At 41.6% G+C, this 27,098-nt stretch overlaps 1 protein-coding gene across 3 annotated transcripts; it reads right to left on the bottom strand.

Moving 5' to 3' along the window:
• Window positions 1-772: 772 nt before the first annotated feature.
• LOC134465165 (broad substrate specificity ATP-binding cassette transporter ABCG2-like) lies at window positions 773-27,061 on the bottom strand. Of its 3 annotated transcripts, none has more exons than XM_063218679.1 (16): window positions 24,174-27,061; window positions 21,305-21,533; window positions 17,609-17,668; window positions 16,606-16,720; window positions 14,467-14,619; window positions 11,670-11,827; window positions 10,913-11,064; window positions 10,353-10,454; window positions 9,838-10,088; window positions 6,559-6,641; window positions 4,461-4,550; window positions 4,107-4,231; window positions 3,536-3,690; window positions 3,067-3,156; window positions 2,513-2,598; window positions 773-1,793 (listed from the first exon to the last, which is right to left on the bottom strand). In XM_063218679.1, exons 2-16 carry the CDS (start codon window positions 21,514-21,516, stop codon window positions 1,646-1,648), a joined length of 1,980 nt encoding a protein of 659 aa, XP_063074749.1. In that variant the 5' UTR covers window positions 21,517-21,533; window positions 24,174-27,061; the 3' UTR covers window positions 773-1,645. The 3 variants fall into 3 exon arrangements, with proteins under 3 accessions (XP_063074749.1, XP_063074750.1, XP_063074751.1); XM_063218680.1 differs by having other exon boundaries at window positions 21,305-21,529; XM_063218681.1 differs by lacking the exon at window positions 24,174-27,061 and having other exon boundaries at window positions 21,305-23,391.
• Between the last annotated feature and the right edge of the window lie 37 nt (window positions 27,062-27,098).

Genomic DNA, 27,098 nt, shown 5'->3' with positions numbered 1-27,098 from the left:
GTTTGACATGAATGAACACATTCTAATGAGGGTCTTAGCGCTTAAATGCAACTTAGTGCATATTTTTATGTGCTTCAGAAGCTGAGATATTTAGGTTTTTATAGACTGAGGGCAGCTTTTCTCAAAAAGGGCTCAGGCATTCAGCCCCCTTTTTTGAAGTTGCCTCAGGCGTCAATGGGTTAAATCTTAGGTTTTGACTTTCAACAGCATTGGTGTGAAATGTGTGTGCAGATCATGAGATTGTGTTATGATAATCCAGTGACTGATGTTTGTTGAGGTGTATTAAAGCAGATTTTAAAGGATTACTAGGTCGGAGGGCAGGCTGGTGCGAGACCTTTGGGTCTGCTGCGGTCAGGAACACACTGACCTTTGCCAGCCCAGGGTCTCACAATGTGATCTGTGTGAACTTCCCAGTCCTGACCTGAAGCCTATACTAAGATGCTGGTTCAAGGCCCTGCCGTGGCCAACCAGTCGGGCATTCGTCGGCCATGTGCTCGACCTGGGTTTGATTCCCGGCCCGGGTCACCATCTCTCGCCATTCGCTTCCTGTCTACCTCTCACACTGTCCTGTCAATAAAGTTGAAAAAGACCATGCAAAAAAGACGCTGGTTCAAGAGTAAACCAGGTTAACTTGAGAGGTAAATCATCTAATAGAAGAGCCTGGAGTCCTCATTTAATCTGGTTTACTCCTGAACCAGCGTCTTAGTATAGGCCCCGGCTCACCATGGCTATCCTGTTTGTATAACATCAACAGACGTGCTCAAAAGAAACAGACAACATGTAATGGGCCCAGTCACAGTTATGACAGACTAAGGATATTTCTTTTATCTATGGATGCATGACCTATTCAACGTTTTAAGTCTTTCTTGAAAGTTCATAAAAAAAGACAGCGCTGGTTATTTTTGGAGCATAATTAGTTTACTTCAAACAAGCTTCTTGAAAATCCAGAATACAAAATGCCTTTTTTAAACAACACCATTGCAATAACACAACCGTTTCAAAAACAAATGTAAAAAAGGAACAGAAAAAGATTTTGACATAAATGTTTGTCTTTTTTTTTTAAAAAAGCTACACATACATACAGTATATGATTTCAATCAGTTTTGCAAATGATTTTAAATATTTGGGTTAGAACTATAAAAGGAACATAATTTTCAGAAGATAAATAGAATATACACTAGAAAAGCAATATCAAAGTGAAATATCATTGTGAAAATATACATCTTTAACAATTAATGGTATACGGACATAAGTTGTACAGCAAACGAACTGAACCCCACCCCATGGTGTTTCCTGTGGCTGGTCCAATTTGATTTACCTCAAGACACTGGGTGGACTGGATTCCAATATGCAAACTCCCGTCCTCAGTCTGTGCTTGTGGCCTTGTGTTTCACTGACGCCCTGCCTCCTTGGAGAAAACAATCAAGTTTCCCTGCTGTCCGCCTAGCCACAACAACTTTTGGGGGACTATTCATTCATTCACCATCCCGTTTTAAACTGAGAAAAGAAGAATTGAGCTTTTACGAGATATTGAAATACAATTCTGTTGTCCTGACGTCATCACTAGGCCGCAAGGAGGCAAGTGAGCAAGGGAGGACAGGAGTCTGCATATTGGAAGGTACCCACTAACTCTGCAGCATGATGATCATGTGAACTTCTTCATGAAGCGCAGCTTCAGGTATGCGATGGTGAGGAAGATGAGAGTCATGAGCCCTAGTGCCATATGGTTCTGCCACAGGCCCCATGTGGAGTAGTCAATACCCTGCTGCTCCAGGTGAGCCTCCCCTGTGCAACTGGAAATCACACAGGCAATCAATTAATAGATCACGCTTGACATGGCAGGAACTGCCAGAAACCGCAATTTTTGGATGTCAATGGTAGAGAATGTCATGATGAATATCATTATCAAACGACTATTAATGTTGTTAGGCATACTATGTTAGCGTTCAATACTTTAGCATTCAACCTCCTTATATACACACAGTGCAGCAAAATTATTGTTGTCAGTTACACAACTTTGTCTGGAAATAGTGTTTTAGTTGGAATCCAGAAATGTTAAAATTACATGCATTTCTACAACTTCACCAAAAGATGGCGCCAGAGAAAATTCACAAAGTTGGCTCTCTAGTCCAGTGGTTCTTAACCAAGCCGTGCACCCCCATCCCAAATGTCTACACATGTATACGCACCAAAAAAAAAGATTTAAGTGATTCATTACAATGATTCTTACTTTAAACATTAATCACTACTTTAATGAATTTACATGGGGACGAAAACATGTTTAAATTTAATTTGCCCTAATTATAATGTTTGGAAGCAGAATTTTGGTCACAACCTCAACACAAACAAAATTCCGTGCACCCCCTGAAATCTCTGGCGCACCCCCAGGGGGTGCCCGCACCCCAGGCTAAGAACCACTGCTCTGATACACTGCACTATACACTGCTCTGATCTCACTGCACTATACACTTCGGTCCATGATAAACAGAATGTGACACCCAAGTGTACTTACATTGGTTGGTAACCACCAGTGATATTGACAAGGGGAGGCATCCCCTCGCAGAATTTGAGGCCAACAAACTCATTTATCTGAAAAGCCTGTACAAAAAGATAGAGCAAAACACAAAAACAAAAAAGGGTTACAGTTTACTTATTAAGATTAAGATGAGATTAGATTCTTTATTGTCCCATAGGGACATTTGTTTTCACATGAGACTGTTCAGTTCCATCAGGTTAGATCTTGTAGTACACATCCCATTTGCTATAGACACCACTTTAACACATAGACACATACTGTAAACATCCTCCGACATCCACATACAATACATACCATATACACACATCTATTCATATACACTCCAATATACACTCCTTTACATACCTATACATTCCTCTCCACCACATACACCCCATCCATTTTTTTAAACTGTATTTACAGATTATCTTCACAAATAGACACACAATTGGATTCAAACTTAAATACACTGTGCCACTGTGCTCAATCTGACAAAAAAACACATTCTTTGACCAGACTTGCATGATCCAGACAACGATGAATGTACTTACAGTTAAGCCATAGCGAGGGATACTGAAGTACTTCAACCAATTCAGCCAGTCCATGATTGTCGTCAGATTTACCAGCAGGCCAGAGAAAATCTGCAAGACAAGAGATTACAATAACACTGATAAGAAAAGCACCTAAAACATGAATTAAACTCATAATTCATAACTCAGTCACCACACACCACCACAATGCCATTAATAACTCATCTCTGACAGCATCAACAGAAAAATCCAGTAGGTCTTACAATCTACCAACAATGTTTCTTAAAGTATTCAATTACATTACACTTTCTCCAAAGTAACGGATAGTTCTTTACTGTAAGTATTGTGTATTGGTCAAGGTCACTGGGGAAATGAGTTTCTGAGGAAACGTTGCCGATTATAGAATGAAATAAAGTTGACATGTTTTGAAGCTCATACCCTGTGTGCGGACCACTCTATCTAATCACACAGTCTGAGGTGATGCACTCACCATCATGAAGACAAAGCTGATGGTCATGAAGATATTGGCGACCGCCACGATGGTCTGATCAGCTGAGATGGCCATGGTCATCGCTGAGGCGGTGTAGGACACAAGGGTCACCGTCAGCATGAAGACAAAGAAGGCTCCAACAGCGGGCTTGAACCCTGTCAAAAAACACTGAAATATTAAGTGTCTACATAGGACTAATACATTATCACATACTGTGTATTATGTTGAATCCTTAAGCCGATGTGTATGTTATATAAACTGTATATGCATATACGTATATATACTATATATATATATATATATATATATATATATATATATATATATATAGTATACTAACCCTACGTACTTAGCATCTGCACTTGTTGTTCTGTATATTTCCTGTGCACTTTGTTTCTACTAGTGATGTCGGCTATGATTATGATCGTTTTGGTTAAGAAAAGCATCTGCCACATGCAATTTAATGTAATGCAATAATGTAATGTAAATTCAATGTAATGTAAATACATGTGCATGTTATGCATTATGCAACCCCTGCTCTAGATCAGTGATGAAAGCAGACATACTGTACCTATCATGAAATACGACACACATGTGAATGCAATCGCTGGGAATGTGCGCAGAGTGATGATATCAGACAAGATCTTGGACAGGAAGTAAACAGAGATCCTGTAGTAGCCACTGGTGTACTCGTGGCTGGAGAGAGATAACAAATAGGCAGTACTTAATATTTCATTTTGAAAACAGACTTTTGGGCACGGAATGTCAATGAAAAAAGGTGTGTGTGTGTGTGTGTGTGTGTGTGTGTGTGTGTGTGTGTGTGTGTGTGTGTGTGTGTGTGTGTGTGTGTGTGTGTGTGTGTGTGTGTGTGTGTGTGTGTGTGTGTGTGTGTGTGTGAATTGAGTAGACTTTATTCAGTGCTTACACGAAGAGCTTTCTCTCTGTGATGAAGAGCTCAGCGGCTGACAGAGAACTGAAACACTGGTTAGTGACGATGAAGAACAACGCGCCGAATCTGCGGGTGAAAATCACACTTTGTCAAATCCCATTCCTTACTCTTTACATATCATTCACTCTACAGTGGCAATGAATGGAAACATTTCAACATTTATTTTAACAAAGGAACAGTGAATTCATTGAACAATTAATTACTGTACTCTAGCCACAATTTATTAAGCATTCTATTTGTCCCATCCGATTTCTACAATATCAATATCAAATATGACATCTCAATTGAACATTTGCTTTCAAATATAATACCCAACACACTGCACCTTTAGCCACCTTCTCACACCCTTTGCCACTCAGATGGTCAAATACCGTACTCTGACTATTGCTTGGTAGTGTCCCAAACTTGCATTAGCCTATGTTTGTAAACATGTTTGTGAACTACTAATATGGATACAAGAAATACTCTAATCCAGTGTTTCCCATCCTTTTTTGTCTTGTGTACCCCCAAGCCTTTTCGTTGTGCCATGAGAACCCCCTAAGTCAAATTCTATATCGCTTTCTCTACCCCAATGTAACTAAGCTCCATATATTTGTAAAAAAATAAATAAAAATCAAGTACCCCCTGCAGTGTGCTCGCGTACCCCTAGTGGTACATGTACCCCTGGTTGGGAAACACTGCTCTAATCCATCATTGTTTTGTGTTAATAATATTAAGGACATTTCAATGGATGGATTTTCTTAGCCAGGCATAATGGAAACTGACACAGGGAATCAGCCATTAAGGTTAAATCCCACCGTTTAGCCAGCTCAGGCATGAAAACCCCAAAAAGCCATGAACCATTAAAGATGTGGAAATAGCTGATTAATTCAATTATGTGCTGCACATACTTCACATTTTACACGGGTAATGACATGAAACCAGTGTGAATACAACATGCATGCGAAATGTGTGGAATCAAGTCAGTATATTTATTTAGCATATGTAAAGTGTGTATGTGTGCGTGTGTGTGTGTGTGTGTGTGTGTGTCTGTCTGTCTGTCTGTCTGTCTGTCTGTCTGTCTGTGTCTGTGTCTGTGTCTGTGTCTGTGTCTGTGTCTGTGTCTGTGTCATGCATTCCTGTCTGTGTGTAGAGACCTTCAAAGCACATGTTATAGGGCTGGTTATTGGCCCAATAAACATTGTATGTGATTAGTGTAAGAGGCTTACACCTGGGCTTTATAGAGGGTCCCAAGGGTATGTTATTCATCTTATAACACTTCAGACTACAGCATTTATCTAAGAAACTATTCCTTAGCACACTGCTTTTGATTCTAATGTGTGTGGGAGTGGGGGGGGGGACTTTTCTGTGGAATTAATGCATTATACTTTTTATCTTTTCTATTTTATTTCAGTATTTTCTGAGTAACAGCTGTAGGTCAGAGTATGTGCAATATCTAGGTTTGTATTATTTATATGGGTGACTCAGGGCCAAAACTGGAATGTTACGTGTGACAGTAACAATGTTTGTCTGTTACCCTGTTTATATGTTTGCTGTTTCTTGGTGGTCCATAAGTCTGTCTGTTGTGGTGATCTGATGTTAACTGTGAATCACACTTCCTCATGTCCGTTCTGAATTTCTCTCCAGAAGAGACAATAAAGGATAATCTAATCTAATCTAATCTAATAAAATGGCTGAGTAGCCATTTTGCCATTGTCTGCTCCTTGCTGATACGGCAGGCAAAAGACAATTCATGAATTTGAAAAGTTATGTTTCCATGTTACAAACATGTTCACAAATAAATGTACAAACATTATCACCTCAAATATGCATTTAAAAAAATGTATTGACTAATATAATGTCATACACTTGGGTGTTTTTAATCTACACCGAAATAAACAAAAAGGGGTTCACATAAACATCCACATACAGTCAAGAGATTTATTTTGCACCATGGTTAAACAGTATTGTTATGCACATTTTTATACACCCACAAAATGTGTGTGTGTGTGGGGGGGGGGGGGGGGGGGGGGGGGGGGGGGGGGGGGGGGGGGGGGGGGGGGGGGGGTGGGGGGGGGAGTGTTGTTCTACTTGCCTGTTCTGGATACCAGCCTGGTCGTCTTTCACACCAAAGAAAATAGCTCCTACAATCAGAGCCAGGAAGATGGTGACGCCAAGCTGTGGACCAAAGATGCACAAGACAGAAAACACATGAACGATAAACCATTAACGCATCTCACACAACACACTCACAGTGCTATTTACACCAATATTCTCTAGCTTTCATACAACACAAATCATTTTAGGTGATATGTTAATGGAGAGTAATCAAGTCTATGGCTCTGCAATACTGTGGGCAGTGGACATGGCAGCACTGAATGACCATGACAAGGATGCTGCCAAGGATGAGAAGGAGAACACTGCCAATCACCTTCAAGAACTATAGCATTGGGATGTCAAACTCAGGCCCGGGGGTCAAATTTGGCCCGTGGAGACATTTTATTCGGCCCGTGAGATTATTTCAAATGTTTATTACAGTTGGTGCACATACATTAATGTATAGCGTAACATGACTTGAACATGAAATTTGCTGTGTCACAGGATGTGCAGTCACATTTTAACAAACAAATATGATGGGAAAGAGTGCATGTGAACTTATATGAAGTGCATGCATGCACAATTTTAGTCTATTTTTAAAAATAATTGTTGAGTGCGGCCTGTGACTTTGTTCCAGATTTTGATTTTGGCCCTCAGTCAATAAGAGTTTTACACCCCTGACCTAAAGCATTGGGAGTCAAGTAACACAATGACGCAGCCAATTGTGATTGTGTTAGTCTAGCATAGTCTAGAAACTCTCATCAGTAGACAATGATCAGGCAGTGAGTGACTAACAAGGTCTCAACCATCTCAAGGAGCCCCAAGAGTGAACTGCTCGTCTAGCAACCATCTCCCAGATACTGGTAGCTATGGCACTACAACCAACATGTTACCCCACAGCATTCTATGAGATGAAAAAACAAACGGATTCAGGGCCTTCCACACAATTGAGCATAGACTGTATGTAATGTAACATGTGATTAACATGGAGGGAGAGGTACATACATATGACCTACATGAGGTCAGTTGATGTATGAAAAAGGACCAGTCGTCATGACACGTTGGCGTAGCCTAAAGGATTAGTCTTTGAAGAATGCTGACATATATGTGGCTTGTGTTCACACATCTGTGATGTGTGAATGAGGTGATGGTTGATGGGGCTGGGTTGACTAAGCTGTGAATGCACCCCCTGAAATAAGGAGGAGGTAAACCTTAGCCCCTGCTTAATGCATGCCGTACCTCCAGTGGCACGCTGCAAGAGTCATTGAAGTTAACTACCAAGTGCTATTAAGTGCTATGACAGTGCACAGGGCCTTTAGTAATGCACTATGACTTGGCCATTGCCATTCTGGTAACAGCAAATGTATGACGCCGTGTCTTAACGGGTTAAGAAAAGTGGTTAAAGCAGATATTTGGTGGTAAAGGGAGAAGTAATGCCATATACAATGTGGTACTCAAAGCAGAGTCCCTGTGAACAAACACTGTCCAGGTGCTGGTGATTTGCAGTCAAAGTAATCCAAGTAAAAAGTGGGCCAAATCACCATACACTGGTCTTCTTTGCTGGCAATTCATTAGGTGAACAACAGGTTTTGCTGTTGCTTCATGAGATTCACTCACACACAAAAAAAATCTGTAACTGAGTGAAACATCTCTGATCTGTGTTATGACCTGCAAAACAAATGCACACAAGGCCACTGTCCTGTCTTTGTAGCGTTTTGGAGTGCGTGCACATGCAGATAAAACAGGTGTCGGACTTAAACACGATGAGACAATAAAAGAAAGAAGGTCGGTCCGCACACTGTTGCTGCTCCCAGTCTAAACAGTCTGAACAGGGAGGGAGCAGCAACAGTGTGCAGACCTTCTTTCTCCTTGTTTTGTTTCACTGTCCTCTCTTTGCCAGGTTATCCCCCAAAAGAATCGAGGCCTCATGCCATGTCATGTGACCCTGCATTGCTCCCTGCCTTCCCAAACCACCCCACACACTGGTTGAATTCCAATATGCGGCCTCCCGTTGTCCACTTGTGCTTGTGGCCTCGCCCCGCCTCCGTGAATAAAGTTTCCCCACTGTCTGCCTAGCCACAACAAACTTTGGGGGACTGTTCTTCATTCACCATCCAGTTTGCTAAGGAGAAAATGACTTCACACAATTGAGTTTTAGCGAGGTATTGAAATAAAATGCTGTTGTTAGTGATGTTATCACGACATATTACTTCCTGGTACGAGGCCACAAGCACAAGTGTTCTGGGTGACCTTCAATGGCAGAGTCGCCAGCTCTGAGTTCAAGATATCAGAAGCTAAACATGCACATTCCTGTCCCAATTGATTGGAACACAGGACTGGCAAAAGTTTCATTCTAAAACTTAACAGTATGGTCAATCAGTTGTTGGTCAGCTGCAAAATGCAGCAGGATATACCACTCAAATTCAACAGGACACAAGTCTGCATATTGGAATCCCACACTCTCTCTCCCCACACCTCCCTCTAGTCTTTCCACCTGCCAGATATGATATCAGTTCAGTCCCCAGCCATAGAGGGCGACCCAGGGGTCACACCAGCCACACAAATCTGATTATGAGGCCCCGGATTAGACTGCTTCATCTGCGCGCACCCATTAGCTGTTAATAATGGTTCAAGCGAGGTGCTCCAGCGGCGGGCATTCTATTGCCACGGTGGGGTGGCTAATGAGGGCATATTAAAGTCCTCTTTTCAGAGACAGCCAGGATGGGATGGGGTGGCTTGGGGTGATTAGTGCCAGCCTTACTCTTAAGTCAATCCATTTCCAACGGGGTAAGTCCTGTCATAAGGTCATCAAAGTCAGGATCTCACAAAAGTGTTTCCTTTGCTTTCCTGATCTCTCTCTCTCTCTCTGCTTTCCAGGAAGGTGAAGGTGAATGGAGGGGTTACGGTTGGTGGTGGAAAATATGTCTGTGTTTTGGTGGCAGACAGTCAAACGGTATGGAAGGGGGCCAGAATCAGTAAGTCTACTGCTATGAAAATGTTTAACCACTCCAGAGCAACACAAGGAAATTGTAGTCCATATGTCCTCATATGTTCTTCCCCATAGTCATTGAAAACTGTCTTGATGTGCTATTTTTACCAGATTCTGCCAATTCTGAAATTGTATGTAGTGCATTTGTATAAGGTAAGGTAAGGTAAGGTAAGGTATGGTAACTTTTTTGTACCCGAAGGTAGATTTGGTTGCAGGTAAAAGTAGCAAAAGCTTACACAGAAAACACAGTACTGACACATACTTTCTCTAATCTAATGTCTTGATTACCTGTGCCACAGAGGTCTGTGGGTTCAAAAATAGGTTCCGGAATGTTCTCTTGAGTACCCACTTAAACTGGTGCAGGAACGAGGTGGTGTAGGTGACGGTGCGAGACTTGTGTCCAGTGTGTAGCTGTTTGCCTTGGATGATGCGGTCCACCTCTGCCTTGGTCTCCCGAGCAGAGCTGCTGTTACAGTACTCTTTGACCAAATGGTCCTCAATACTCTGAAGGTTGCTGTTCCTCTCCTCAAAGCTAATATCTACACACCAGAAGAAACACAGATGGCTTAAGGTAACAGATTACAGTCAAACTGGGGTTTACGACAGTTTTTCAAAGAAAACCCAGTTAACTTAACAGTAACACTGTTTAATAATTCTGTTTATAATTCATAAAGGAAAAGATTTTAAAATGTACATTTGATGGCATCTAGATTATCTAGAAACTCAGTGACAAGGTAATCAGTTGGACTGCTTATGTATGTATTTTACTTGTGGGCTTTTCATGAAATGTTCATCATTTGTACCTCCATTCTTGTCCATCTTGTTGAGAGTAGATGCTGTGGAGTCTCCATTGATGACATCTAGGAAGAAGTCTGCCGGGTTGTTGTGGGCTTCACACGTGTAACCTGGGCAACAGTATCAGGAGTGAATGAGAGCAAATACAGGAGAGGTCTGTGTTGCCTGCCGACCACCATGAGCCGTGACATGCCCTGAGTATCCAAGGCACTCTTCCAAAAGACGGCTAAATAATTATAAATAAGTTAAAAACGCCAACATGTTTTGGCCAAGGTGTGGCCTTCATCTTGGCAGAGTCATCATCTAGTACATAATGTTAATCTTTTGGAATTAAAGTCAAGTCTTTTCAAGGCTTCAAACGCCGAAGCCCTCCAAACTTTTTCCTTTTCTTCATAACACATCTTAGTGATCATGAAGACAGAAGTTCCACCATCGAAACATGTCAGGTAAAAGATAACAAACCTTTACATGTCTGAAACAAAAGAACTTGAACAGTCAGCATAAAGATGAAGTGAACAGACTACTCGATGATTGAAGTACAGCAAAGCAAAACATATAGAGATCGAACCTATATTGGAGAAGTATTCCAGTGCTTCCTGGGCTGGTCCATGGTACACTTGCTTGCCACTGACGAGCAGGGTGAGCGAGTCAAACAGGCGGTAGATGGAGTACCGCGGCTGGTGGATGGACATTATGATTGTGCGCCCATGGCTAGCCATCCTACAGAAACCCAGTTAGATAATATAACATCCATAGAAGACACCAAGAATGATTATCAAGTATGCATCACATACAGCACATTACTATGGAAATGATGTAAGGAGCTGTTCATGATGTAAGGGGTGCTGCTAGCCTCCACTGAATAGTACACAGTATGCCTGATGAAGACTTGATGTAATCAGGGCTCTAAATGAACACCAGCCAACTGCCCAAATGCTGGTGAGATTTCAGTTTGGCTGGTAGAAAAGACCAACTTACTAGCCACTTAGACCCATTAGTGAGTGTGTGCTTGGCTAATAAGATTAACATCTACTAGCCACTTGAAATGAAAAAAAAGATGAAAAGTTGGCGATTAAAAAAGTTAATCTAGAGCCCTGGATATAATAACAGCAATACACAAAAGGTGACAACAGCATCTAAGAAGCTGTGAAGCTCTTCATCTAGTACTCTGCATTACTTTTTAGTCGTTACATCTTAAAACTTCACACTGTGTGTGTGTGTGTGTGTGTGTGTGTGTGTGTGTGTGTGTGTGTGTGTGTGTGTGTGTGTGTGTGTGTGTGTGTGTGTGTGTGTGTGTGTGTGTGTGTGTGCTGCGTGTTGCATACTTTTTCAGCAGCACCAGGACTGAGTTGGCAGTGCTGGCGTCGAGGCCGGTGGTGGGCTCATCCAGGAAGAGAACAGCCGGGTCGATGATGAGCTCCATGCCGATGTTGGTCCTCTTGCGCTCTCCCCCGGAGATGCCTCGGATCAGCTGGGTGCCCACCTGCACATCATTCCAGACCACACGTTATAAACATAAACATACACACACACACACACACACACACACACACACACACACACACACACACACACACACACACACACACACATACGCACACACACACGCACACGCACACGCACACACACACACACACACACACACACACACACACTCACACGCACACACTGAGCGTGCCCACCTGCACATCATTCCAGACCACACGTTATAAACGTAAACACACACACACACACACACACACAAGAAATGCCAGGTCGCCAGCTCAAGGTCAAACACGTCAAATTTATTGATACATTTATGCCTGTAACTTTTAAAACGTGCACTCGATTTTCCAAATCATGATATCACACACACACACACACACACACACACACACACACACACACACACACACACACACACACACACACACACACACACACACACACACACACACACACACACACACACACACACACACACACACACACACACACAGAACGTGAACACATTACAGTATGTCCACATACTACGGTAGACGGTGTCAGTACAAGCATGGCTGTGCCACGTGAATGGCTCCTTATGCAGTCTCTCCACTTTGATCTGGTGTGACCATAAACCCTTTATCTTATCTCAAGCAAATCTCAGCAATTCCTCTTCAGCAAGGGCTGCTTCTACTTGCTCTTTTCCTAAAAACGTCTGTTCTAAATGACGTTTTTGCAACACCTTTGTGGTTGGACAGGTGCATAGGATATTATCCCGGTGGGGTTGTCATTCAGGTGCAAAGAAATCCCGGACACTGTCCATTTCCACTAACAGACTTTAATACAACGTTTCGGTCATCCAACCTTCTTCAGGTAAAGTTGCGAACACAATTCAAACGTGTCTCAATTTTATGGCCAGTTTCACGTGCCACTACACCCGCATGCCCCCCCCCCCATCATATTCCAAAATGCTAAACATTTTTCCCCACTAATGTTGCATCATAGACATGTCATGTACACAATTGTATGGGATTCATGAAAGTATTCTCTTCTCTCCACGACAGACGAGATTGGGAGCCACTGGTTTAAGCCTACATGTCTTGTATTACAATTTCTGTAAATAAGACTTTACAATATGAAGCCATGCCAAATATCAGTGTCCTTGTTATTGATCCAGTGGTCCTTACTAGGCTATACCAACAGCCATGTATATTTCCTAAACATTGTAGTAGCTGAGGAATGGACATAACTTTTATCTCTGTAGTTTTACAAGCTGCCCGATGACCCTTACACAGGGTAGCAGTCATTGCTACGTAGAGGTAAATTATACCACAGTGGGTGGCCCCCGGCACCTGTTCTGTTCTGGTCCAAAGTTCATGTTGATACTGCTGCCATTACTGCTGCCTGACTGTCTGTGTGAACCCTATGGCCTAGTCAGCACCCATGCCAGGCAGCCAGGCACACTCGACCCTTCCTCTACAACCAACAGACACAGCTGATTTGATATCTTGTTACTACTTCCCTAAGGATTTCCTATGTAAGATACTACTTACACAAACAAGAAATAGTAGTATTCATATATGTTTTTGTGTGCGTGTTGAAAGAAGAGAAATTATGTGCACTAAAAGTTAATGTTATGAAGAGTGATAAAAGAGGGTAATCTGTAGCAGACCTCAAGAAACAATAAGATATTTAAGGTTGGTGTGTGTGTGTGTGTGTGTGTGTGTGTGTGTGTGTGTGTGTGTGTGTGTGTGTGTGTGTGTGTGTGTGTATGTGTGTGTGAAATGAAAGCCAGAGGGAGAGAAATGTGCTGTGTCAATGTGTATCTATCCTCCCATTAGTATGATGGGAGGGTATTGGGTAGCTGTGAAACCTCCTGTGTGTGTGTGTGTCCAGCAATGCAAATCTCTGAGTTATGAAAACACAATTGTTCGTTTGTTTACCATCCTGGCATAGACATGGCCGACGCCCAAGTCTTTGAACAGATGTATGTAACAATTAGGGAGGAAGTCAGTGGGATTTATTTCCCCATGGCATAACTCATATATTGCTTTATCAATTCAACACATCAAAAGCTACCGGGTAATGGTCATGCGGATATTAGTATGTATCAAATAGGAAACGACTAAAAACAAGAAAAAGACAAATTCACTTCAGGCAAAAATGGTTGCATAAAAAAACTAGAAATGCACTCAGAGAGTGCAGACCTCTGCCAAGGAAGCTGTTTGATAGAATGTTTGACTGTGTAACACTCTATTTTTTTCTAAGTCTTTCTGCCTTGTTTTTGTGGAGTTAGAAACTGGAATATGAAAATTCGCCCTATCCTGCAATGGTTAAAAAAAGGTAAAAAAAAATCCTGGATCCGGATTGTGAGCCAGATCACCATCAAAACTTTATCACTTCTTCCTTTTGTCATTTCCAACAACTCAGCCAATTTTAGACAAATTTCAACTTTCTGAGTCATCCTGCCGACAGACAAACAAACAGACAGACAAACAGACAAGCCAACGCTACCGACAACATAACCTCCTTGGCGGAAGTTATAAAATAAAAAGTACTGTATTATTATAATCCTTGTGAATACTATTATTATTGTTATTATTATTTTGTTGTTAATATTATAGTTTTCATATCGATGGATCACTGAGGGGTGCTCACCTTTGAGTCGGCCACTTTGCCAAGCCCCAGCTCTTCGATAAGGTTGTTGACGCGCACCTCCTTCTCCTTTTGACTCACTGACGTTGGCAGACGCAACGCCGCAGAGAAACGTAGATTCTCCCTCACAGTCAGTGTCCCCATCACCACATCATCCTGCAGAATTGGACCACAAACACGGCAAAACTGAGAAAAAGCTACTGCAGACATGCTGTAACAATGCAGAAGGACTACTGGCACAGCATAAAAATGTTGTTGTTGTTATTTGTTTACTGTTATTGGCCATGACACCACATAATGTACAGTTGAGGACGATATTATTAGCCCCCCTCCTGAAATTAGACATTTCTCTTGATTTCGTAGTAAGAATTACCATTATTCACCGTTTCTGTTATTCTGGAAACAAATACACTGATGGAGATAATGTTCAATGAGTTGAATTTAGATGTTTCTATTGTTACGATGAGTTTAAACAAAAAAGGGCAAAAATGACAAGGACAAAATTATTAGCCCCCTGATCATTAATAGTCAATATGGCGCCATTTATGAACCAAAACTGACAACAGGATCTCATAAGTTGCTACCTAGGTTGGCTCATGCCCCACTAGGGATTTTGGCCCATTTCTTCACTGCAAAGTGTTCTAGCTGGTCCAAATCGCATGGATGCTGAGCATAGACATTAACCACATACTCTCAGTGGGATTGAGGACTGGACTATGAGCGGGTGATTCCAATATCATGGTTTTAGTGTCCTTGAAGAGCCTCTGAACTAATCTAAATGTATGCTTTGAGTTACAATGTTGTTGGAAGACCCAGCAATCCAGATTCAGACCCAGACTCCCTGTGTCTGAGGCTGAATAACAGACTAAACTTGATGGCCTTCCACTATGTGTAACTGTGGAAATTGCTTAGCCTCATTAGACCAAAGAAGCATTGGACACCTGCCTAGATGATTGTTATTGACCTGGCCTCACCTGGAGGTGTTTACCCCCCCAAGAAAGACAGTTGTTAGGGCTTGTCATCATATTGGGCTTTGGGGCCATCATCACAGAGGAACCCCTTTACTAAAGGCAGTGCATATCAGAGTGTTATTGAGATTTGCCTGTGAATATGTGAAAGTCAAAAATGAGTTTTGAACGTCTCTGCTTTCATTTGATGATATTCAATTGCACCTGCTTTGATGCATGAATTCTGCTTCTGTCAGGTGAAGAATGGGATAGGCCTTGAATCGCTATAAGATGGTTTCCACAATTAACCATGGTGGTGGATGCATCATTCTGTGGCAGCCTCAGCCACAGGAAACCTTGTTTGGGTGTACGGCACCATAAAAACTGAAAATTATTATAGAATGTGGAAAGTGACCTTGCAAAAATATGCTCATAGAGGGAGTTAAGATCTTCACTGTATCTTTCAATAAGATAATAACCCAAAACTTGCATCCAAAATAGTTCAAATGTTCTTCAAGGATACTAAAACCATGGTCATGGAGTGGTTCAGACCTCAATCCTTTAGATAGTATTTGAAGAGTTCTGAAAATGAATGTTCATCCTCCACATCCATGCAATTCGGACCAGCTTAACTATTTGCAATGAAAAATGGCCCAAAATCCCTGGTAGGACATGTGCCAACATAGTTAACTAATCAAAGTGCCTGGTGTCAATTTTTGTTCATAAATGGCACTGTATTGACTATTAATGATAAGGGGGCTAATAATTTTGTCCTTGCCATATTTACACTTTTTTGTTTAAACTCATTGTGAAATTGGAAAAGTGCAAATTTAACTTATTGGATACTATCTCCATGGTGTATTCGTTTCCAGAATAACATACATTTATTAATAATGATCATTCTCAATGATCAATGAAGAGATATGTCTAATTTCAGTAGGGGGGCTAATAATATCGTCCTCAACTGTATATGCCAGTGGTCTCCAATTATTTTCCCCAAGGGCCAAATTAGGTTAGGACAGATGAGGCTGAGGGCCACACAAATAGCACACATATATGATTTAATTTGTTCCAGTCTCATGGCGGGCCAAATGTTTGCCATGCCCGGGCCGGATCTGCCCCACGGACCGCCATTTGGAGACCACTGGTATATATGCAGTTGTTAGAATGAGACTACAGTGAAGGCATATTATACCTGGACCACATAGCCAGACAGGCATTTGAAATTGGGGGGCTGAGGAGCTCCATCAATTAGCACCTCTCCAGAGAGGCCTCCGGGATCCTTCCTGCCAGCCAGTACATCCAAGAACCTAGGAAAACAGATTAGGTTAGTGTTTGTGGGGGGGGGGGGGGGTACAGCCCCCCAGGGGATGTTGGGGAGCCCTAGGGGGGCATTGAGAAGGATACAGTTGAGAGGGGGTGGTGATTAGTTGTCATTGGAGGCATTAGTCCATTTCATTTTTTTAATAGTAAGGGGCCGTTGGCAGGCTTACGATAAAGTTAAGGGGGCGTTAGTAGGTTTAGGATGACATCTAGGGGGCGTTTCTTCAAAAAAGGTTGAGAACCGCTTGATTAGGTGATACATGTGGGCAAGGGTAAATAGGAATGGGCAGTCATGGGTAAGCGGTTAGGGGTATCCTGAGCATGGTACTGAGGTATCCTGAGCATGGTACTGTCCCGCCGCACGGCTCCCTTTCAGGCACCATTGGGGGCTGCCCCCTTGCACAGGTGAGGCATGAATATGATATGAATATTTCTTTGTGTGCAGTGTTCACTTGTGTGCTGTGGAGTGCTGTATCACAATGACAAGTGTGGGAGTTGGAGTTTCCCAGTTGTGCTTTCACTTCCCTTAAAAAAATAGCCCACTGTGGACTTAGCATGGCCCTGTGATAATGGGGGTCATGCAAATCCAGAAGGGAGGGAAGTAGTTGTGAACATTTAAAAAAAATTAGATATGTTTTTGGTCTTTTAGATTTTATGAGTGACAGGACAGTTTGAGAGACAGGAAACGTTTGGGGGAAAGAGGCGGGGAAGGTTCAGCAAAAGACCCGGGGCGGAATCACACCCAAGTCGGCCGTGTAGCAGGCAAGTGCCCTGTGTGACCGTTAAGTCACGGTAGGGCCACAAATTTATTAGAATGAATGGCACATCGTTCTGTGAGCTGTGTTTGCGGTGCATCATGAAAACCATGTACTTACGAGGACTTCCCGCCTCCAGTTGGTCCCAAAATAGCATTTAAACCAGGTCGCATGATCCCACTGGAAGAAGGGAAGAAGGAGAGAGAGGCAGAGAGACAGGGGAGGCAGACTTTCAGATCAGATGTCATGTCAGATTCACATGACTACCATCATATTAGTGCAAATTTATTTTGTGCTTTGAACACAATATTGATGAAATGAACTGTCACTTCCAGTAGTTACTTTCAATCATAAATATGATTTGTGAGTAACCAGACAATCATAGTAAAATCTATCAAGGCAAAAGTATGGTGTAAAGATGTTCAATCCACTCTCCAAGTGTTGAATTACTGAGGCAATGTTTTCCTGTGTTCTGCTGAGTTCTGCTCAAGTTTACGAGAAAGGAAAATACAGTTTGAAGCAATATTTTGCTTCTCAGACAAATGCTATTTCATATTTAAAAAATGCAAATGACAGTAAAAAGCAGAGGTTTTGTTTTGATGTCTTCCACATACTATTTGGAAAAGTTCATAGCTCATATTTAAGTTCATATTAAATGCTCATAGCTCATAGCTTCAATCAGCAGGGAACCAAGATTCTTTTTAACAGACCAGACTAGCGTCCGATTGGCTGAGCAACTAGAGCGGCAGCCTTTGTAGGATATCCCTTTTCCCCACTCCGCCTTAAGCACTCACACCAGCAACAAATCAGTATTTGGGTGAGGTCCATCACTTTGTCAGTAATGGCCTCGCGACTGCAGAAAGGGAAGGAACATCTCCCTGCCTCGCTTAGAGTACCACATCGTCTCTGTCCTCTCCAATTTCTACTGTGTTATATTTTCACACAATGTTGTTGATGCAAGAAATCAGAGAGCCACTTTTGGCAAATGCTTTGCTGAGAAGATGCCTGAAGAAGATCTACACTCGCCTCCAAAAGAGTTGTCGCCTATCCATCTGTTTGGAATAACAGCTAATAACCTGACTTTCAATTAATCACTTGGCTTCAGAAGTCACTCATATGAAAGCTACAACCCTCCCGAATGAAAATGTATGTACAAAAATAAATTTCATGCACCAACGAAAGATTGACCCTTTATTGAACACAGACAGGGCAGATTTTCACAAGACAAAAGTTTTGTCGCCTATCGAACATAATGTGAAAATGAGCAGATAAGTCACTTCAAAACACTTCAAATACGCAGATTGGGTGTCATACTTAATCACTGAATCACTCTCACCTCTTCAGAAAATCAACTTTGGCCTTAGGTGTATGTTTAGGGTCATTGTAATCATGGAAAGCAACACAATGAAAATCAATGGAGTTCAATGAGAGATGGTGACATATTCGCTATTCGTAGAGCAATACATGTTTAACTTCATGATGTAATCAATGATAAAAGCCCTCAAACACCTGCAGCATGCATGCAGCTCCTCATAAGAGCTGTATCTGTACCATGTTTCACATGCACGATTTCTCTTTTTTCATATTCTTCATCTCCAACACCATATAGTTTTGATGCTATCAGTTCTAAAATGGTTGATCTTGGGATCTTGACTTCAGAGTATGAGTCCCATTAGCCTTCATTTTTGTCAGAATTAGGCCTGACATACTCTTGGCTGGCTTTTTTGAGACAGGACAGTGGGAGAGACTTCTTTGGTGTTAAAGGTGAAGAATTTGGAATAAATACATGGTGCCTAAAGTCAAACATGGGAGGGATACAGCTCTTACGTGGAGCTGCATGCATACTGCTGGTGTGTGAGGGCTTTTATCATTGATTACATCATGAAGTTAAAAATGTATTGCTCTACGAATAGCAAATATGTCACCATCTCTCATTGAACTCCCTTGATTTTCATTGTGTTGCTTTCCATGATTACAATGACCCTAAACATACACCTAAGGCCAAAGTTGATTTTCTGGAGAGGTGAGAGTGATTCAGTGATTAAGTATGACACCCGATCTGCGTATTTGAAGTGTTTTGAAGTGACTTATCTGCTCATTTTCACACTATGTTCGATAGGCGACAAAACTTTTGTCTTGTGAAAATCTGCCCTGTCTGTGGTCATTAAAGGGTCAATCTTTCTTTGGTGCATGAAATTTATTTTTTTGCATTCATTTTCATTTGAGAGGGTTGTAGCTTTCATATGAGTGACTTCTGAAGCCAAGTGATTAATTGAAAGTCAGGTTATTAGCTGTTATTCCAAACAGATGGGTAGGCGACAACTCTTTTGGAGGCGAGTGTATGATCGAAACGTTGCTCCTAATAAATTAAGTCTTTTGCAAGCACTATTGCCACAGATAACACACATATAGTGTATGTTTTCATTTATTCCAACCTCATGTCGGGCAAAATGTATGCCATGCCCGGGTCGGATTTGGCCCATAGGCCGCCATTTGGAGACCACTGGTGTAAATTCATTGGACAAACAGTACTGTCATATCAAAGTGTCTCCCCAGGGAAGGCAAATTGAACTGGGCAGCTCTGTGATTGAAAGTGCTATAATCCTGCTTTTCAACAGCCAAGCCAATTGTCTATCCTTGCCCTTGCCCTTAAGATGTCAGGACCATCCGACTGCTTGGCTAATGCTTTTCTAACCAAATACGTATCACTGCACTTTAAATGTCCTGGCAGTATTACCGTGTACTTTGTACTTTTGAGCCTCAGTCGAATTTAGCAGCCAAATACTTCTGCACAGTACTACTTGGTATTGTGCATGATACATATTTTAGCGTACTGCAGCTGAAGGTATTTTTCATGTAATGCACCTGGGGCCTATACTAGAAAGCTGGTTCAGGAGTAAACCAGGCTAAGTTAAGAGGTGAATCTTCTAATAGAAGAGCCTAGAGTCCACATTTTCTTAACAAAATGAGGACTCCAGGCTCTTCTATTAGATCATTTAACTTACCTCTTTACTGAACCAGTTTACTCCTGAACCAGCCTTGTAGTATAGGCCCAAGAGAACAGTTTTATCAGCAGTCTCATGAACAAGTCCATTTCTCAAAATGGGATAAAAAAGGGGGAGAAATTAATTAAATAAATAAGAGGCTCCTCACGTGAGACTGTTTAATTCCATTCCCTGGCAGACTGGTCTCTGGTGAATCAAGGAGATTACACGCAAGAGGGCATGCTTAATAGCATATAATTAACACTATACTGTAGACAGGAGCAATATGATGCACTCAATGATCTGCCCTGGGAACCGTCAGAGGCATTTATGGCCACAGGAACATGCCCTTGGAGTTTTGGCTGCTTTACTGTACAGCATAAATACATTCACAACTTCATGCTGCTGTATGCTATTATTAAAACACTGTTGTGTATGCAACTGATGCTGATCACTTAATCAAATTCTGGTGTAGTTCAAAATTCTTCTTCTTTCATGCATAATGTTTAGGTGCTGTTTCCATGTAGCCGGATATTTTTAAATGTGGATATTTATTTCCTCCTGTTTAGGTGTAAACACAACATGTGGATACAAATAAAAACTCCATTGTAACAGGTGCGTTTTAGACCCCTAAATGGGATATTTTGGAAGCCGGATTTTTGATATGTGGATTTTAAACTCAGTTTATGTGGAAACGGGAGGCCAAAACCAATGCGTTTTCAAAAATGTCCAGCTATGTGGAAACAGCACCATAGGGTCAAAATATAAAAACCTAAAAAAATGTTATCCATCACATCGAGTTGAATCATTAAAACAGTGAATCTGGGCTCACCTGAGATCTACAAGAATGTTTTTGTCTGTAACCTTTCTTTTGCAGAGGAGGCCGCTCTTCACTTTCACTTTGTACTGGATGTTGTGGAAGCTGACAACAGAGCCGCGCTGAGGCCTGCCGCTTCCCATGGTGTTCACTTTGGGCCCTGCGCGACCATTGGTTCCCATGTCCTCAGCCATCTGCAAGCTGACATGACTTTTCAGCTCCGCCATCCCCTACACCCGTCTTCCTGGAGACAAGCACAGTTGCACATTACACCTACACGTGACGTGACAACATGTAGGACACAGCATTCATTTGTCAACACAGATTACATCTATTGAACTAGAAATTGGTTCTGCTAAAGTAGCAGGGACAGCAAAACTCTCCACATTTTGAGATAGACTGAAGGGCTCTCTCCAGTGGACTACAAAATTAATCTAATATGTGCTACTAATTTCAATATTAAATAGTTAAAAATACAAAATATTTTTCCAAGCTAAGCATCGGTATAGCAGCACATCTGCAAATGAATGGTTATGGTTACCACACTTTCTTACACATGGCCTTACACATGACCTCTATGGGCTATTAACAGATTCACATCGTTATCCAACTGGCCATGTACCGTAAGACCTGGGAGGCCTCAATGATATCAGTGCAGGAATGTGTCTTAAAAAAACATGGAATTACGCAGCAGCAGACTACTCAGCAGAACCACATAACACATGACTATTATAAAAAGTGAAAGCTTGTGAAAGAGAAGAAAGAAAACACATATTTGTGGAAATCTCCCGTGTCAGCAGAGGAAATGAAAGTGTTGTCGAGGAGCAGAAGTTGTATTGAGAGTCTTGAGTAGTGAAAGTGAAAAAGTGAAAGCCCAACTGGGAAACTCCAACTCCCATCGTCATTGTGACACAGCACTCCACAGCACAGAAGTGACACAGCACAAAACAAAACTGCACTTATGCCTCATCCGTGCAAGGGGGCAGCCCCCAATGGAGCCAGAAAGGGTGCAGTCCGGCAGGACAGTACCATGCTCAGGGTATCTCAGTCATGGAGGAGGCTGGGGGAGAGCACTGGATAATTACTACCCCCACCAACCTGGCAGGTCGGGAGTCGAAACAGCAACCTTTGGGCTACAAATCTGACGCCCTCACCGCTTACCCCTGACTGCCCATACTATATTATATTATATTATATTATATTATATTATATTATATTATATTATATTATATTATATTATATATCATTTGCACATCCAGGCCAGATGTAGCGTACATTAAAATGCAGTCCTTAACTTAAGTTGGCCACATGCAGTATGGTAATACTACAGATTTAAAGTATACATTAATGCTTGATGTACAGAGGAATTAAAAGTTATTGTAGACCTACAGAACAATGCGAAGCAAGACAGGTGGTCACTCCGACTATCAGTGGGGATGTCCACCCCAAAGCCTTTAGATGCTATTTTTGAATGTTAAGCAAGAACGAACATTGCCTGCACTGTTTTCTATGCCCATAATGGGTGCATTCAATTATGGAAGTTCAGAAATGAGTGTCATGCGGCCGCTAAACTACCGAGTTGGAGGGAAGTGAGACTCCCAGACTATTTTTTGCTGTGCAATGCAAAGAGATTCACAAAAGCAGCAGGCCTGTCCTTCTCTGAGGGTTACTTAGGACACTTCCTCACATGCGATCTGGCACAGTTAATCTCAAAACATTTCTGAAATGAAAACCATAATGGATACATTCTTACTGCTCACAGCCCTCTCTCTCCCACTTTTTGTTATATACAACAACAATCATAATGGCTACATTCTTACTGTTCACAACCCTCTCTCTCCCACTTTTTGTTAAATACAACAATCATAATGGTTGTGGGGTGGCTGGACATTAATTGGCCAAATATAATTACATCAGAGCCAGTAGAAGAACCAGTGACACAGCATTTGGACATCTGTGAACACACCACTGTCAACTTCTTGTGGCTGTGAGGGTGGCCATATAGATGTCAGAGAGTCAGGGAAAGTGAAAGTAAACAAATATCTATGTTTCCCCACTTATCATGTATTGTGTTTTTCTATTAAAGTCACCAGTAAGGAGGCAAAGGCCCTTTGTTGTGTGAGCCACTCTCAGGAAGACATAAGCCTACAAAATATACCAACAATGTCTTGCACTGAAATGCAAATTGAGGGAGTAATTTATAGGCTTTCAATTACTGTGAGCTGTGAGACTTGACATTTCATCTTAGGTGAGCAGACAACATTCACAGGGCGTCCTACGATAAACAGGAAGGCCAATCAGCCCTTACACTAATTAACAGATCAAACAATAGATTAATAGCCTGAGCATAGGCCCTAAAAACAACCAAAAATAGTCTTACATTATCAGATGTGTATGATGTGTGTAGCCTATGCCTTCAAAGTTATGGCTTGTGGAAAATTATTTAACTGCCATTTCCCTGCTTGTTAGTTTGGCCTGATTAACACAGCTAAATTACAAATAATGTTATCTCTAATAATAGGCTACACCTGCACAACTCTGGTCAGATGATATTTCACGCAGAAAATTACAGTCCAAAAGCAGCCAGCGATTTCAAGTGAACTGTTGTTATTTATAAGAACAATATAGGCTACGTCTTTAAATGGCAACACCAATCGATTTCACGCTGTATGCATGCCGTGGGAGGTTGAAAATGTTGAAGCCTGGCTGACCTAACAACAACAAAAACCCCTGCGCTCGCCAGCTTGAGAAGGACCCCTTGACAGAACCATGCTTCTCGAGCGTTGCCAGTGAGGTGACAGGCTGACGCTCCTAACAGAACAGTAGCCTACCTCGTAAGAATAAAATAACTATAGATATATGTAAAGAGATGAGTAAACCTTACCTCAGAGAAAATGTAAGTTTTAAATTGGCCGGCGGAATCCGCTTGTCGGAATCGTTACATGGAATCATTCAGAGTCATTGCAGTCGCAGCTTATATAGAGTCCAGGCTATTGAATGTGGAAATGGGAGGAGGTGGACAGAGCACGTTCGGTGATCAGACAGGCCGTAAGAACTTGGGCGACTGAACTTCTGCCCACTGGTGGTTTATGCAAGATAGAGTCATATGATTGACACTGATGGCAATGCTATTGTTTTCTCCCCAGAGAGACCGACCGAGAGTTCAGGGCTAGCCTTTTTAATTGCTTTAAAACGGAGTAGGCTACAGACAGACACATGTCAGTGGTAACTAGGCTATTTGTATGACTTCATGTAGGTTACTGAAATGTTTCATTCATATCACACAAAACAAAACAAAAAACACTCCAATTGCACTGTTTGCATCATGTGGGCACCTGTTAACAATGTGATGAATAGGCTGTAGGCCTATGCCAATCCTAAAACTTTTTTGTTCATGATTGAACATCATACACTATTTTATTTTAAATATGTATAATTAATTCAGCATATTAGGATGAACATGTGCTTGCCCTATATCTTTTCTGTCTTGGATCTGATTACTTTGTGATGCAATTGGCCGTACTGCAGCATATAGCCCCACATCGAAGTTCTTTCTATCCAACATTCAGCAGCACACATAATTAGAATGATGAAAAAAATTATAAATAGCTGGAATAACTGATGTTTGAAAAATAAAGGACCAAGTCAGAACATCATCAAAGCCTGCAAATGGCAGGGAAGAGACATGGGACATGTTTGTTTATTGCCATACACAACCCAGGTGCATTTTGGAAGTGTGTCTCTGGGATGATAATTTTTTTTATATTAGTGTTTACATGCATTGAGCAAAGGAGTTTGTGGAAATAGTGTAACAAAGGTTTCACCGTTAAACACACACTGTTCCATGCTTTGCTCCAGTAGTATTCTCTATGGCAAAACACACAGTTGAAAGAATGTTAGGCCTAGGCTTCTCTGTCACAAAAGCCAAGCTCAAGCTGTACTTAATTCAGAAGATGAAAGAGGAGAGGTGCACACTGTATTTTTCTTGGTCCCCTGACATAAACCCACCCTTTTACCAAGAAGAATGGACGGAAGTCTCCCAAGCAAGAATGGAAGGAAGAATTGAAGGAAGCTCAGGTGTTTACCAAAAACACTGGTCAGCTGTGCATGCTGAGAGGTAGTTCCCCACACTGGCGTAACGCAAGTACTTCAGGCCCCCCTGCAAGCTACCAAGAATGGGCCCCTGAACTAAAAAATCGGGCCTAATATCATGTGGAGGGGGCCTGTTTCTTCAAGTCAAGGGCCCATGTGGGCCCCCGCCTCGTGTGGCCCCCCCTACCTCACGGGGGCTGCGGGGGTATACTTTATGCCCAAATGCTGTCTCTCTTAATCAGGGCACTGTTGCTTTCCTTTTTCTTTATTTTACAACATAATCTGATTCCAAGAAAAGGGGACACTATTTGCATCCATGACCTTTGCATTACACTTGCATTTCATTTTTAACCTTGGCCAGAGGTCCAATTTTATTATTACTTTTTTTGCATTTGGTTCAGCTTCACATAAAATGTCACCACACCAGCGTGGGTTTAGTCAAGTATGGGATTGGCGAGTAAGACCCTTCTGAAAAGCCCATGACTTTATTTTGCTTTGACTCTTCTTTGGTGGATTTCCTTTTTATGTGGAATATAAATAAATAAATAAAGAAAGAAATAAGAGAGAGAGAGAGAGAGAGAGAGAGAGAGAGAGAGAGAGAGAGAGAGAGAGAGAGAGAGAGAGAGAAAGAACCACTCCTGTGTTTTTTCATCTTACACAAATACAGCCCACACAGTTGAGTGAATGGGAGGCGTTCATGGGAATGATGAATTTGTACCTGCACTCACGTTATGAAACAACCTTTATGCTGTTTTGTAACTTGTGTTTATTGCTGTATGGTGGATGAAAAAATGCTTCATTGAACCATAAACAGTAGCCTAGGTGTAGCACATTACTGTAGGACCATCCACAGAAAGTAACCAATTATTGAGAATAGCTCAGGCAAATTTGAGGCAATTTACAATGGCCTACAACAGAAATGTTTCTCCATAATCTAAATTTAACATTCAATTAATAAAACAATTCAAAAATAATAATAGAATTTCCCTTAAGTTACTCTGCAGCAGCAACAACACTACTCAACGAAATGTACAATGGCCTTCATCGTCTCCGCTCTCAGTTAATGATTATAGTAGGCAGACCTTGTGTGTTTTACCACACCTGTTAGTGCCCTTTGCAATGCAATGCAATAAAAGCTTTGCTACGTAGGACTGACTTGAATAGGCATATAGCTTGCTTGTCATTTGCCACATTAGAAGTTGCATGACCCCTTTCATTAGCTTTAATGCATTCATTGATGTCATTATGATTAAGATGATCATATTCCTCACCTATGTGTTAGCTACACTCTTGAGGTAAACGTGGATGTAAATCGAGATGACAGTATTTTCCATCACACAGCTCTGCTTTGCTGAGGTTTCACAATGAGGGGTCAGAGCCATATACGGCTCTGTGAGGGGTGCAATGCCACTGCCACCTGGTGGCCATTTGTTTAGTATGTAGGTGACACCACTCCTTAATTATTAGGAATATTCAATATAAAATGCTTTATGTATTGTATAAGATTATATGATTCTTAAGATGATTGTGTGCCTTTTCCAAGGATATGAGGGCATAACATCCATTTGCATACATTAGAAATGGAGGCAATTTAAGATGACATTCACCATCCTGATACATGCAGGTATATTTTACTGCAGATAACAGGCCCTACTGTGATTTAATCAGCATCTCGATCAATTGGTTTGCTCTGAGACAGATTTCACATCACTTAATG

This window comes from Engraulis encrasicolus, chromosome 16 (assembly GCF_034702125.1).
Source record: "Engraulis encrasicolus isolate BLACKSEA-1 chromosome 16, IST_EnEncr_1.0, whole genome shotgun sequence".
Taxonomy (NCBI): Eukaryota; Metazoa; Chordata; class Actinopteri; order Clupeiformes; family Engraulidae; genus Engraulis; species Engraulis encrasicolus.
The sequence above is the reverse complement of the archived record's forward strand: the minus strand, read 5'-3'. Positions and strand labels throughout refer to the sequence as shown.